The sequence below is a fragment of the Xenopus laevis genome, chromosome 4S (assembly GCF_017654675.1).
Source record: "Xenopus laevis strain J_2021 chromosome 4S, Xenopus_laevis_v10.1, whole genome shotgun sequence".
NCBI lineage: Eukaryota > Metazoa > Chordata > Amphibia > Anura > Pipidae > Xenopus > Xenopus laevis.
In genome coordinates, this window is record NC_054378.1 from 128,929,157 (window position 1) to 128,943,307 (window position 14,151).

The 14,151-nt window shown below is 41.2% G+C and overlaps 1 protein-coding gene across 15 annotated transcripts in view; it reads left to right on the forward strand.

Moving 5' to 3' along the window:
- The window catches only part of LOC108704587 (ERC protein 2), a 497,481-nt gene that overhangs the window by 33,902 nt on the left and 449,428 nt on the right, over nucleotides 1-14,151 (forward strand). For 10 of the 15 annotated variants that reach the window (XR_005961048.1, XR_005961047.1, XR_005961049.1 and 7 more), the window contains exons 3-4: nucleotides 963-986; nucleotides 4,863-5,282. Coding sequence is in view for 1 of the 15 variants with exons in the window: in XM_041561864.1 (XP_041417798.1) it covers nucleotides 963-986; nucleotides 4,863-5,282 (444 nt within the window). In the remaining 14 variants the exon portion in view is untranslated. The remainder of the gene's footprint in view (nucleotides 1-962; nucleotides 987-4,862; nucleotides 5,283-14,151) is intronic. The other 5 variants (XR_005961051.1, XR_005961055.1, XR_005961058.1 and 2 more) reach the window with 1 other exon arrangement.

The window sequence follows — 14,151 nt, forward strand, 5'->3', positions numbered from 1 at the left end:
TAGGGGAAGTGGGACCCTAGCAACCAGTTAACAGTTTAATTAATGGATAATCTACAGAGTTTCAAAAGGAAAGGTAAAATATAGACCTTTGTCTACATCAGGGGTCCCCTACCGTCAGGCCGCGGACAGTCCTGAACTGGGCCGCCGAACAATTAACGCGGTGCACCGAATTGGACGCCGACCCCTCCCAACCCCCTCATCGACCCCTGACTCCTCCCTGACCCCTTCCCGGTTCTTGGAAATAAATTTGGCTCTTTTTTGGTCCACAGGCCAAAAAAGGTTGGGGACCCCTGGTCTAAATGATACTAAATGGTCATTTCAGGCTTGTTAATATCTCTACAGAATTCTTATTATAGTATCAAGAATGCGGGTCCCAATTTAGGGCCACTATAAGAAATGACCTCAGATATTGATATGTTACAGTTTCACACTGATTTATATAAAATATTACTTTCCAGGGCTCGTGCAATAGACAGAACTCAATCAATGACAAACCAATGAGATGATGCGCATTTCCATTTGGGGTGGGGCTTATCAGAAAGGGGCGGGGCTTTGTAGAATGATATAGAGGTCCCACCCACCACTGACAGCCTGTGTGCAAAGCTAGAAATAATATATATATAAACTAATAATGTTATGTGTCATTTTTTTGTTGCCGTTGTTAATTCATTCCATGACTCGCCCTGGTCCGTGTGTTATTGTGTGTAATTGTGTTATTGTGTGTCATTGTGTAATTGTGTGTAATTGTGTTATTGTGTGTCATTGTGTGTAATTGTGTTATTGTGTGTAATTGTGTTATTATGTGTAATTGTGTGTTATTGTGTGTCTGTGTGTTATTGTGTGTCTGTGTGTCGGATGTAACTGCTCTGAAATGTCATTGCTGTGTCTCATATTCTTTTGCTCACATCTTACCTGCTTTTATGTTGATTTTGCTTCATTTTTTTTTCTGCCCTGCTGTTCAGCATTTGGATTCCAGGAAAACAAAGGTTTGTCTCTTTTTTCACAATGTCCCCCCCCCACACACCTGATTCCTAAATGTGTTTTACTGTGACTGCTAGTGCTGCTGGGTAATGTAGTCTTAGTGAGTCTGAAGGATATTTATCAGGATCAGGGCCATCTGGGGAGCAGGACTGTGATACTGGGACCACTGATTTGACTCCTGGTGGCTGAACCTTCGTACCACCTCTTAGTAAATTAGGCCCCAAATGGTGCAAACTTATTCCCATTACATCTGAATTTCTGGGTTAGTGGGAAGCACTGCTACAAGTTATAGTATGGATCTGTCACATGACTAGATCTGTCCTACTGCTGGGGTAGCCACTCCCAGCCACCCTCTCTGAACCACCAACTCCCAACCTCCCACTCCCAGCCACCCTCTCTGAACCGCCAACTCCCAACCTCCCACTCCCAGCCACCCTCTCTGAACCGCCAACTCCCAACCTCCCACTCTCAACTTCCCACTCCCAGCCACCCACTCTCAACTGCCAATCTCAGCCGCCTACTCCCAGCAGCCCAAACCTAGTGCTAAATATCCTCACGTAATATAACTCTGCACAGGAGAAATTCTCGTGGTCTAATAACATCCTGTTCAATGGGAGGTTCTGCAGCAGCTGAATCTCAACCTTTAGAAAACATAAGCCACAACAGAAGAAGTAGAGGGTCATTTTACGGTTGCAAGTGTAATTTTGAACGCAATTCGCCATTTTTTTTAAGGCAGAATGCCGTTTCCCCCATAGTTTCAGTATAATTGTGGCCACTAGTGGGAGCTGGGCTTGATACAATTGCGTCTGATGTATTAAAACACACGCAGTAGCTCTTTGATGCAAAACAGACCCTCATTGAGACGCCAGTAGCTCAAGTCTCCCCTACATCAGTTGCTGCACTTACACGTAATTTACTAAGAGACTGAGCAGTGGCACTTGGCAGCCATTGGACACATTTAACTTAAATGACCATTTTATCATGGCTGCAAATGTGACCCCTGTAATCTTCCGTCACCCAATATCAGCCCAATGTCCCATTCAGGTAGAATGTTTAGGGCAAGGCTGAATTTGAATGAAATAGTGGTAGTAGTTCAATGTAGGTTTCTCTGGAGCCTTTTCCTTGTATATTGTAAATAGGAACTCCCATGTCCCACCGACGTGCCCCCTAAACTCTTTTAATCCTTGTTATCATTGTTCAAGAGATAGTGACTAGTGATGTGATGGCCGACCCGCGGGACCTGCAGGTTTACCCGCTGTCAGGCAGGTTTGTGTCGACCTCGCAGTGCTCCTCGCGGCTCCTCTCCTGCTCTCCCCGCCCACCACCTTCAAATGCTGCATCTGACTTCCGAGGTTCTGGTTTTATAGTCTTGCGTCTGCTTGTCCCGCCCCTTTTGCGACATCATCGGCGGGGCGGGTCAGCGTGGGTCTATTAGAGGACCCCGGAAGCGGGTGCGGGTGGGCGCGGGTTGTAGCAGGGCGGGTTAGGGTCGGGTGCAGGTCAGGGAAACCCTGACCCGCACATCACTAATAGTGACCTATTTAAACTGATGCAATCTCTTGTACCCCCAAGTTTTCATGAGTAGACCCATCTGCTATTTCAGCCGTTACTGTGAGTTGGGTTGCCGCATGCATTGCTTGTGCAGGTATGGGATCCGTTATCCAGAAACCCATTATCTAGAAAGCTCCAAATTACTGAATGGCCGTCTCCCATAGAGTCCATTTTATCCAAATAATCCAAATTTGTAAAACTGATTTCCTTTTTCTGTGTAATAATAAAACAGTCGCTTGTACTTGATCCCAACTAAGATATAAAAAACAGCCTATTGGGTTTATTTCATGTTTATATGATTTTCTAGTAGACTTAAGGTATGAAGATCCAAATTACAGAAAGATCCATTATCCAGAAAACCCCAGGTCCTGAGCATTCAGGATAACAGGTCCCATACCTGTACAAGCAGCCAGCAGCCTCACTTGATAAAGCTAGCTAATGGACTAAGCTGTGCCTAAAATACTGAATTAAAAAAAATATAAGATATTGATATTTGATAATGACACGAGTTTTGTTTGTTAAAATGTGTCACTATCACTTTAATCTCCCAGCTCATTTGACTAAAGCCGCTGCTATTGGCTGATGGGTTACAGGGATAATGCCCCCCACCTGTTGGCAAATGGCACCTTCCACTCTGCAAGATACAGACGGATGCTAGACCCCGCCCACTCGTTATCGTTAATTTCCAGTTGGAACAATGTTTTTCATTATTACCCACGCATTTTGTGCAGTGCAATTGCGTATCCTCTCTCCCCAGTAATCCCACTCCACAACACGGTGCCGCTACCCAACACAAATCCAGATGGCGCCAATTTAAAAAAGAACAAAAATCCACCTGACAGTCGCTATTTAAACCTCCCTTGTGAAACCCAAAGCCGGCGGCGCTGACAGGACCATAAACATTTATTTTGCACGTGATTCTTTTTTTATGTCTCCGACGTGACTTTTCCCATTTAAAGTTAGAAATTTGGAACTTGTCGTCTATAAACCCCCACCATAAAAATGACTTCACCCGTATAAATGAAGACACATTTCAAATTCAAGGTTTGGCAGTTTAAGAAATCCGCCATTTGCCCCCACATTAGAGATTTGTATTTATCTTAATGATTAATTATTTGGAACGTGCCATTTAGAAACCATCTTCAGCACCCGCCTGGGTCTGTTGTCTTGTCCTCAAGTCGTTTTTATTTATGAATCCTGTTTCTTCACCCTTTGATCTTGACTCTCGTTAAAAGCCTTCATTGTACTTTAGCTCTGACATCATCACAAGTATTTATAAGAACAGAGTCTGTTTCCAAAAAACCTCCCCCCAAACTCCAACCCCAAAAAAATTTTATAGACAATAGCAAAACTTGCTGGTAGATGTTCTGTCTTCAACTGTTCATTCAACCCAACTTCAACCTTGGTTGGAATTGTAAGAGTTTTAATCCCTTGGTTCCCAAAGACTCCCCTGGGGAAGCTCAAAACAGTGTTTGGGGGGGCTAAGCCTTAGTACCAGTTGGGGAAGTTAGATTTGGGGAGAGTTCCTTTGTTCCTTTAATTACAAGAATCAATTTATGGTGGAACATATTTGATGTCCTAGATATTCTTTCAACTGTGGCTTTTCCAATATTTTACTATATCTATAACCTTGTTATCCACCATAGAAGTCTCTAATCCAAGGTTGGACCTCCAGGGGAGCCTTCATCTGAAAAAGTCTTGTCAACCATTGCCTTAATTAATTGCCTTAAAGGATAAGTAAACCTTTAAAATAAATGAATGTAAAATTGATGAGGGGGCTATTCTAAGCACTTTTGCAATGCACATTCATTATTTATTTATTTTTAATTCCAAGATATTAAGGGATACATGTACTGTTAATATGAATGAATTTTGTTACAACAGCGCCACCTGCTGGTCAGTTTCCCACCAGTCTGACCAGCAAGTAGTCAAGGAAGTTGTCAGGAGAAAGAAAGAGGCTGATGTTCTTCTGCTTAGTAAATAAAATTAGAAACCTTTCTCACATCTTTCCTAAGCAGAAAAACATCAGAGCAGCCTCTTTCTTTCTCCTGACAACTTCCTTGACTACTTGGTGGTCAGACTGGTGGGAAAATGACCAGCAGGTGTCGCTGTTGTAACAAAATTCATTCATATTAACAGTACATGTATCCCTTAATATCTTGGAATAAAAACAAAATAAATAATGAATATACATTGCAAAATTTCTTAGAATAGCCTCCTCATCAATTTTACATTCATTTATTTTAAAGGTTTACTTATCCTTTAAAACTTCATGCCGTAACAATGGAAGCTCTTCCTCCTATTAAAACAGTATTTGTATTCCCTTGTAGCATCTGCAGCTGACCATCCAGGCCCTCCAAGATGAACTCCGAACCCAGAGAGACCTCAACCACCTCCTGCAGCAGGAAAGTGGGAACCGAGGAGCTGAACACTTCACCATAGAACTCACCGAGGAGAACTTCCGGAGGCTTCAGGCGGAACACGACAGGCAAGCCAAAGAACTGTTTCTTCTCAGGAAAACGCTGGAAGAGATGGAGCTGAGGATCGAGACTCAAAAGCAGACACTAAATGCCCGAGATGAGTCCATCAAGAAGCTTCTAGAAATGCTGCAGAGCAAAGGGTTGCCTTCCAAAGGGATGGACATGGAGGAGAACGAGAAAACGCGCAGAATGGTGGAAGCCGAGTCACAGATTAACCATCTAGAAGTACTTTTGGACCAAAAGGACAAAGAGAATATTCATTTAATAGAGGTAAGGAGGCTTGTTTGGGCTTCACTAATATTTTCAAATTAATTCTATCAGTCTTTGTAGACTCACTTAGGGGGTTATTTATTAAAGTCTCAATGCTGGAAACTCTAAAAATTTGAGTTTTTTTACTATAAAATCGACATTTTTAGCTGAAAAAAAACCCTCTTAATATTTCATGATTTATTATACCCAGAGGCTGCTAAAAGTCAGAATCCAAAAATACTCCAATATCTCCAAGCTGTCTGGGTCCTGTAGATGTCAGTGGTAAAGGGCCCATTTCAAATTTGAAGATATCATGGTCTCGCCAAGTTTCGGCCAAAAATCCCAAAAAATTGGGGGGTTTTAAGCGATTTCATAAAAAATGTGATCGTTTCGGGCATAAAACCTGAAAAATTTGGGTTTTTATTCAGCAAAAACGGAAAATTTTTAAGTTTTTTTTCCCTGAACCACTTTTATCAAGATTTTAAATGATAAATAATGTCAAATTGTGGATTCTAGTTTGGTCAGACTTTTTTTTTAATACAAAAATCAGATTTTGATAAATAACCCCGTTAGACTTGAGTCAGTGTCTTCTTTAGAGTCATGAATTGGGCTTTCTGTTTGGCCAAAGAGGACCAGCAACTCAATGATAACTGCATCTGATGTCAATGTCTCAAGGGAAAAAGGAGTCTGCTCAGCTTGGTGTATAGTATTTACAGCTTAATAAAGCCTTTGGATTAGTGTTAGTTATGTAATGAGACTATTGATTAGACGTAAATATGCTCCTCTGAGAAATTTTGCAATTCATGTTTTTTTGGGAGAAGGGAGCCTTTTCTTATCTGATCACTGGGTACAGTAGCCAATCACAGCTTTACAAGTGATAAGGGAGAGATGGAGCATGTGCAGTGGAGCTTAAAGAACCGCGGCCTTGTAACATGTTCTGCATCAGGGTAGTGGTCTTTGTTTACAAACCTGGCCATATGCCTAGACTCATCGCTATAATTATAGGCAATTAACCTAATGAATGGTATTAGCATAATGGAGGGGGTGCATCATGGAGTCTTTGGTGAGATTGACCGGATCTTGCTTGATGTAGCTCTACAGTAGTGACATATTTGTTTTTTTCATTCTGGTGGTTCACCGGGGCGCTGCCGCCACAAGGTAAGTTGAGAAATTCAAATTTTGATTTTTCTAGTACAGAGAGTACAATTGCCCACTGCGGCGCTTGGGTGGCCAAGACCCCTGAAATGCCCCTGGTGGCTCCAGCCTTCTTGCATTTCTCTGGAACCACACAACTCTTAACCCTGGTACAGGTATGGGACCTATTATCCAGGACCTGGGGTTTTCTGAATAACGGATATTTCCATAATTTGGATCTTCATACCTTAAGTCTACTAGAAAATCATGTAAACATTAAATAAACCGAATAGGTTGGGATCAAGTACAAGCTACTGTTTTATTATTACAGAGAAAAAGGACATCTGTTTTAAAAATTTGGATTATTTGATTGCAATGGAATCTATGGGAGACAGCCTTTCTGTAATTTAGAGCAGTGGCGTAACTACCAGGGGTGCAGAAGGTGCAATCGCACCAGGGTCCACATCCCCTTGGGGCCCACTGGAGCCGCAATAACGGCTATTGCCGGAGGCTGGGCAGGGGGAGATTTTACAGCTGGCACAATTCATAGGGGGAGGGCCCAACAGGGGGCCCAGGTGCCCATGCTGTACCGGGGCTCGCTGGTGAGTAGTTCTGCCACTGATTCAGAGCTAAAAATAAATAAAAATAAAATAACAGCTGATAGTTCCCCTTTAACCCTAGAGAACTTCCTTCTGACTTGCTGCAGGATCAAAATACATTGATTAATGATGAAGTTTTGAATAACTCACGTCTGGCACATTCTATAGCTGGAAACATCTGCTCAGACTCTCATACAATTGGGCCTGATTAGCTAATGTTCCTCTCATTCACAATTGGGCTGCAATGAGACTTCTTGGCAAGAGCAGTGATTTTGGATAATTATAACCCAAAATATGAGCGGGTGTAAAACTTACTCTGAACTATCTGAGAACTTTTTGCATTTACAGTTTGCATTCAGTTCTCTAGTTTAGTGGTTTCTGAGATACTAGCAGTTTTAGACTGTTAATATCAGACAACAAAAGGCCCAGAGTAACTGTCTATGCAGCCGCTGTATTCAGTTAACCAGTGAGTTTTTGAATATTAGTTGAGCTAAAAAAAATCAAATATCTCAGAAACCAGTAAAAGTATGAAATTAAAATAAACTTTATCCCAGAAGTACCCCAAGTAAATTTACATCAGGTTGATGTTTCGGTTTACATCGACTTCAAAAGGGGCTTTATTCGTCTCATTTTGTTATCAATATTTTAATTTTCTCAGTGGAAGATTTTTTTCTTCTCTCCAAATAAACATCAGGTCACCCCTCAGCGCTGTGGCTGCACTTCAGGGAATACAGGGTTTTTATCACATTGAAATCTAGTGCAGATGTTTGTTCTGACAATATTTTCCTAAAACCCTCTGACCACACAGACTTTCCTCTGCCCAAAGATCCATCCCCGGGTTGTTGATTTCATTAAAGCTGCTATAGAGCTTCGGCCAAACTCTCAAAAACAGATGTAAAATCCATTTAAGCATCTAATCCTGCATAAAGAAATAATAGTGTGTTCTTAAAGGGCATTTAAAGGCAAACAAAATATTACTTTCTTTAATGAAAAAGAAAGCTATCTCTAATATAGTTTAATCGAAAAATGTGTAATGTTTTTATAAGAAACCTGACTGTATGCAGTGAAATTCTCCCTTCATTTACTGCTGTGGATAGCAATTGTCAGACGGTCCCTAACTGCTCTGCAGGGAAACAATCATACTTATGAACAGCAGGGGGAGCCCCTGCCTTACTTCCCAGCCATGCAGAACTCAAGCAGCTTTGTTTGTTTCCCTGTAGAGCAGTCGGCGACTGTGTAGAGATTTGTATTGGATTTTATTTTTGCCTTTACATCCCCTTTACTGTTTCCAACTCCAGCTGCAGGGACAAAGATCATGGAGCCAGATTTAAACAGATAAACTGGGATTCTATTTGGAGGATTATTTTGCTGCAGCCACTGGTTCTGCAGAGTTGGAGAAAGTTTGTATTAAACAATACAAAATCTATATAATCCCCATTAGATTACATGACAACACAGGACCCAGTGCAGTCTGTATATTCTGATTATTAATCAGTCTTGTTGTATCGGCTTCTGGCAGATATTATTTGACTTGTGCTGTTTTGATCATTTATGACGATCCCTAAGCAGCCCAGATCACACTGAGCATGTGCACAGTCTTGGTCTTGCAAAGATGTATAACAAAGTTTCAAGATGGTGCCCCCTGTGGCCAACTTTGAAAGCATAAATCATTTGTTTGATTAGGCTTGTGGTGCAGTAAATAGGCAGAATGTATCTTTAGCTCAATGTTCAAAGGGATAGTAGAGGAAATATCAAGGGTATAACCAGCCAGAAGCTTCTCTAGGAATATAGAGAGCCGTATGGCGGCACAATGGTTAGTATTGCTGCCCACTGTACTGGGGTCCTGGGTTCAATTCCAGCGAGCGCACAGCAAGGCTCTGGCAGGTTAATTGGCTCTACTGTGCGGTTGAATGTGATAAAGTCTTGAAAGTGAAGAAGCAGAGACTGGTATCTGTAAAATGCTACGGAAATTACATTCATTATAAAAACAGATGTCCTGACAAATGCCCAGGGCATATTATTTAGTGAACTAAAAGTGGCTCTAAATACAATTGTGGTTCTAAATGTAATTTGGGGGGACAGAACCTTCCGTTTATGTCAGTGAGAAGTAGGGAGAAGGTTGACGAGTAAGAGGAGAATGTTGGAGAGGAATGGAACGTGAAGATAAAGGGGTATATTTATCAAAGAGTGAAGTTAGCGATCGCCAGAGGCCTCTAGAGTGAAATTCTGCCACTCTCCATTCATTTCTATGGGATTTTGAAAAGCGTATTTATGGAAGGACAAACTTTCACTTTCACCCATTGATAAATACTTTTTTAAAAATCCCATAGAAATGAATGGAGAGTGGCGGAATTTCACTCTAGAGGCCTGTGGTGATCTCTAACTTCACTCTTTGATGAATATCCCCAAAGAGACAAGCGGAGAACAAGTTTGAATTGAACCCCCTAAACCAAACCTCCCAACATTTTGGAAATAAAAAGGACAAAAAAATAAAATAAAAAAAAATTTTTTTTGACCACGCCCATTTTTGTGGCCACACCCCCAATGACCATGTTAATTTTACAAAATTTGGCAGGTAATGAAAGTTTGAACATATTTTTGTGTTTTTTTCAGTTATTACAGTTTTGTTAATGAAGGTGAATTGCCCTTTAAAGGACCAGGGACATGAATTTTTTTTTAGAAAAAATTCATTAGTATACTACGAAAAAAAACCCACCAACGCATATTAAACTTTAAAATCGCAAAGTCTTTACTTAGAGATAACTTATCGAAACTCCACTTGCGCTCCTCTTCAGAAAAGGAGATCGGGTGATCCATTGTGCGACGCTTGATTTCTCCTTATAGGGGATAGCCAGGGAGGAGAAATCGAGCACCGCACGATGGATTGTCGCCCTGTTGCCTTATTTGAAGAGGAGCGCAAGCGGAGTTTCGGTACGTTATTTCCAAATAAAGACTTTGCTATTTTAAAGTTAAAGTTGGTGGGGTTTTTTTTCATAGTATAGTAACGATTTGATTAACAAAAAAAATGTATGTTACTGGTCCTTTAAGCTGTGAGTCTAACTTCTCCCAAGAGACTTGTTATCTTATATTGTTACAATTACTTATTTGCTTATCTGAAAATTGTTACAAAAGTATCTTATCTGTAAAGTTAGAAACGTTGTTTCTTTTTCTGGCTGTTCAGTGCAGAGAAAATCTGGACTTTCCAGTACAAACGAGGGACTGCGGGTTGAGCTGTCAAAAGCGGGACTGTCTCGCTGAAAACGGGCTCTCGGCCTTTCTTTTGGGAGGAGGGTCAGCTCTACAGTTTGGGAGTCACTGGTCACATGGAAAGAGCTCAAGGGCTGTGGATCAGGTGTATGGAAAGGAATGAGATGATTGGATAGAGAAAACAATTGGGGTGAGATGTATAAAGTAAAGAGGGGAAGGAGTAAGAGCAATGGGGGAAGTGAGTCAAGAAAACAGAAGGGCAAAAGGGAGAACTAGGATAGAATGTGGAGAGAAAGGGTATTGGGGATAAAGAAGAACTGAAAATAAGGCTGAGAAGAGGAGTCTTCCCATGGGGTGTCCCAATACCTTCCAATAGGCCTATGATTAAGGACAGGACCCCTCGAAATGCGTCAGGCACTTGTGATGCTCGTGGGAACGGTATGTTTTTAATGTAAGAGAAATAAAGGATTTCATTTTTTGATCAATACGGTGTTGCCGCTTATACTTCCCCTTTCTAAGGCAAACTCAAGTCAATAAAAGTTTTTTCCAAGTTTTTTTTATACCGGTGACAGAGGAATGTTTTTGTGCATGTGTAATTGTACTGGGACAGCAGTGCGTTCCCTTCATGGTGCCGTAGGCTGTGGGGTTTTTTAAGATTCGGCCGAATCCTTCGTAAAAGATTCAGCCGAATACCGAACCCGAATCCTAATTTGCATATGTAAATTAGGGGCGGGAAAGGAAAAAGTAGAAAACTGTTTTACTTTGTACCTTGTTTTGTGGCAAAAATTCACCTCATTTCCCTTCCCACTCCTAATTTACTAGGGATGCACCAAATCCACTATTTTGGATTTGACCGAATACCGAATCCTAATTTGCATATGCAAAGGAAGGGGAAACCACTCTTTACTTCCTTGTTTTGTGACAAAAAGTCACGCCATTTCTCTCCCGCCGCTAATTTGCATATGCAAATTAGAATTCGGTTTAGCTGGGCAGAAGGATTTGGCCGAATGCGAATCCTGCTGAAAAGGGCAGAATCCCGAACTGAATCCTGGATTCGGTGCATCCCTATAATTTACATAAGAAAATTAAGATTTGGATTCGGTTCTGCCATGCACAAGGATTTGGCTGAATCCGAAGCCGGTTTAAAAAGGCTGAATCCCGAACAGAATCCTGGATTTGGTGCATCCCTATAATTTACAAATGCAAATTCAGATTAGTTTCTGCCATGCACAAGGATTTGGCCGAATGCGATTCAGTGCATCCCTTCCAGTAAGTATAAGAAATCCCGCAGTGGGAATGTGAGTTAAATTTGTGGGAGCACTGGGTGGCCAAAAATTATTTTGCTGGAGTTTTAGTTATGGAACCAAAATGAGAGCACCTACTATAAGAATAATTCCAAACATACAGCGTCTTGGGGGATATTAGATATATTCACCATATACACAAGCCCACCTGCAGCCCTCCAGCTGCTACTGAACTGTGTTTGTCCAGCCTGCCCAGTTGCTAAGGAATGCGAGACCCTAGTAACCAGCTAACACAATTTCGTAACCAGAGAGCTGCAAGACAAAATGTTTAATAATTCAAAAAGCAAATTGCTGCTCCAACAATGGAGCCATTGTGCAGCCGCAGGAGATCTTTGCAGACACCAGGGGGCAGTCTGGGGTTATATTTGGTACAAAGTGAGAATTGTTCACATTTTTGGGTTGTGACCTGTGAGTATTAAGGAGGGTAACTCCCCGCAGGCTATGGCTAGTAAATCATCTTTTCACTCTGCTCAGATATCTTGTACATTATTTAGCTCTGTGTTTTAATGCAAGTTCTGAGTCTTGAGTTTGGATGTACAGAGATGGGCCTGTCAATCATCAGGGAACATGGGCGGATTTACAGCTGTTAGCCAATTAGAGAGCAGCGACAGCTGGGTTTCTGCCCCAATTTTTAAAGCCCCTCAAACCTTCCGCATGTTGACTTGTGTTAACAATATATATTGGACTTGATTATCAATTGGGAACTCACTGGGCATGTGCCCACCTGTAGCTGCAGGGTCTGACTCCTCTGCACTTCATTGTTCCTTTTGGAGAGTTAAAGGTTTGTCCTCACTGTTACTCAGTTACTCAGTATTAAGGGAATCAATATGGCACCTCCCTCCTCTCATATGTATAAATACAAATATACAGAGAAGGAATGTTCTGGGCACACAATAAGCTATACTCTCATACTGTACTGTCTAAGGGAATCAATATGGCACCTCCTCCTCCCATATGTATAAATACAAATATACAGAGAAGGAATGTTCTGGGCACACAATAAGCTATACCCTCATACTGTACTGTCTAAGGGAATCAATATGGCACCTCCTCCTCCCATATGTATAAATACAAATATACAGAGAAGGAATGTTCTGGGCACACAATACGTTATACCCTCATACTGTACTGTCTAAGGGAATCAATATGGCACCTCCCTCCTCCCATATGTATAAATACAAATATACAGAGAAGGAATGTTCTGGGCACACAATGTTATACCCTCATACTGTACTGTCTAAGGGAATCAATATGGCACCTCCCTCCTCCCATATGTATAAATACAAATATACAGAGAAGGAATGTTCTGGGCATACAATAAGCTATACCCTCATACTGTACTGTCTAAGGGAATCAATATGGCACCTCCTCCTCCCATATGTATAAATACAAATATACAGAGAAGGAATGTTCTGGGCACACAATAAGCTATACCCTCATACTGTACTGTCTAAGGGAATCAATATGGTACCTCCTCCTCCCATATGTATAAATACAAATATACAGAGAAGGAATGTTCTGGGCACACAATGAGCTATACCCTCATACTGTACTGTCTAAGGGAATCAATATGGCACCTCCCTCCTCCCATATGTATAAATACAAATATACAGAGAAGGAATGTTCTGGGCATACAATAAGCTATACCCTCATACTGTACTGTCTAAGGGAATCAATATGGCACCTCCTCCTCCCATATGTATAAATACAAATATACAGAGAAGGAATGTTCTGGGCACACAATAAGCTATACCCTCATACTGTACTGTCTAAGGGAATCAATATGGTACCTCCTCCTCCCATATGTATAAATACAAATATACAGAGAAGGAATGTTCTGGGCACACAATGAGCTATACCCTCATACTGTACTGTCTAAGGGAATCAATATGGCACCTCCCTCCTCCCATATGTATAAATACAAATATACAGAGAAGGAATGTTCTGGGCATACAATAAGCTATACCCTCATACTGTACTGTCTAAGGGAATCAATATGGCACCTCCTCCTCCCCATATGTATAAATACAAATATACAGAGAAGGAATGTTCTGGGCACACAATAAGCTATACACTCATACTGTACTGTCTAAGGAATCAATATGGCACCTCCTCCTCCCATATGTATAAATACAAAATATACAGAGAAGGAATGTTCTGGGCACACAATAAGCTATACTCTCATACTGTACTGTCTAAGGGAATCAATATGGCACCTCCTCCTCCCATATGTATAAATACAAATATACAGAGAAGGAATGTTCTGGGCACACAATAAGCTATACCCTCATACTGTACTGTCTAAGGGAATCAATATGGCACCTCCTCCTCCCATATGTATAAATACAAATATACAGAGAAGGAATGTTCTGGGCACACAATACGTTATACCCTCATACTGTACTGTCTAAGGGAATCAATATGGCACCTCCCTCCTCCCATATGTATAAATACAAATATACAGAGAAGGAATGTTCTGGGCACACAATGTTATACCCTCATACTGTACTGTCTAAGGGAATCAATATGGCACCTCCCTCCTCCCATATGTATAAATACAAATATACAGAGAAGGAATGTTCTGGGCACACAATAAGCTATACACTCATACTGTACTGTCTAAGGGAATCAATATGGCACCTCCTC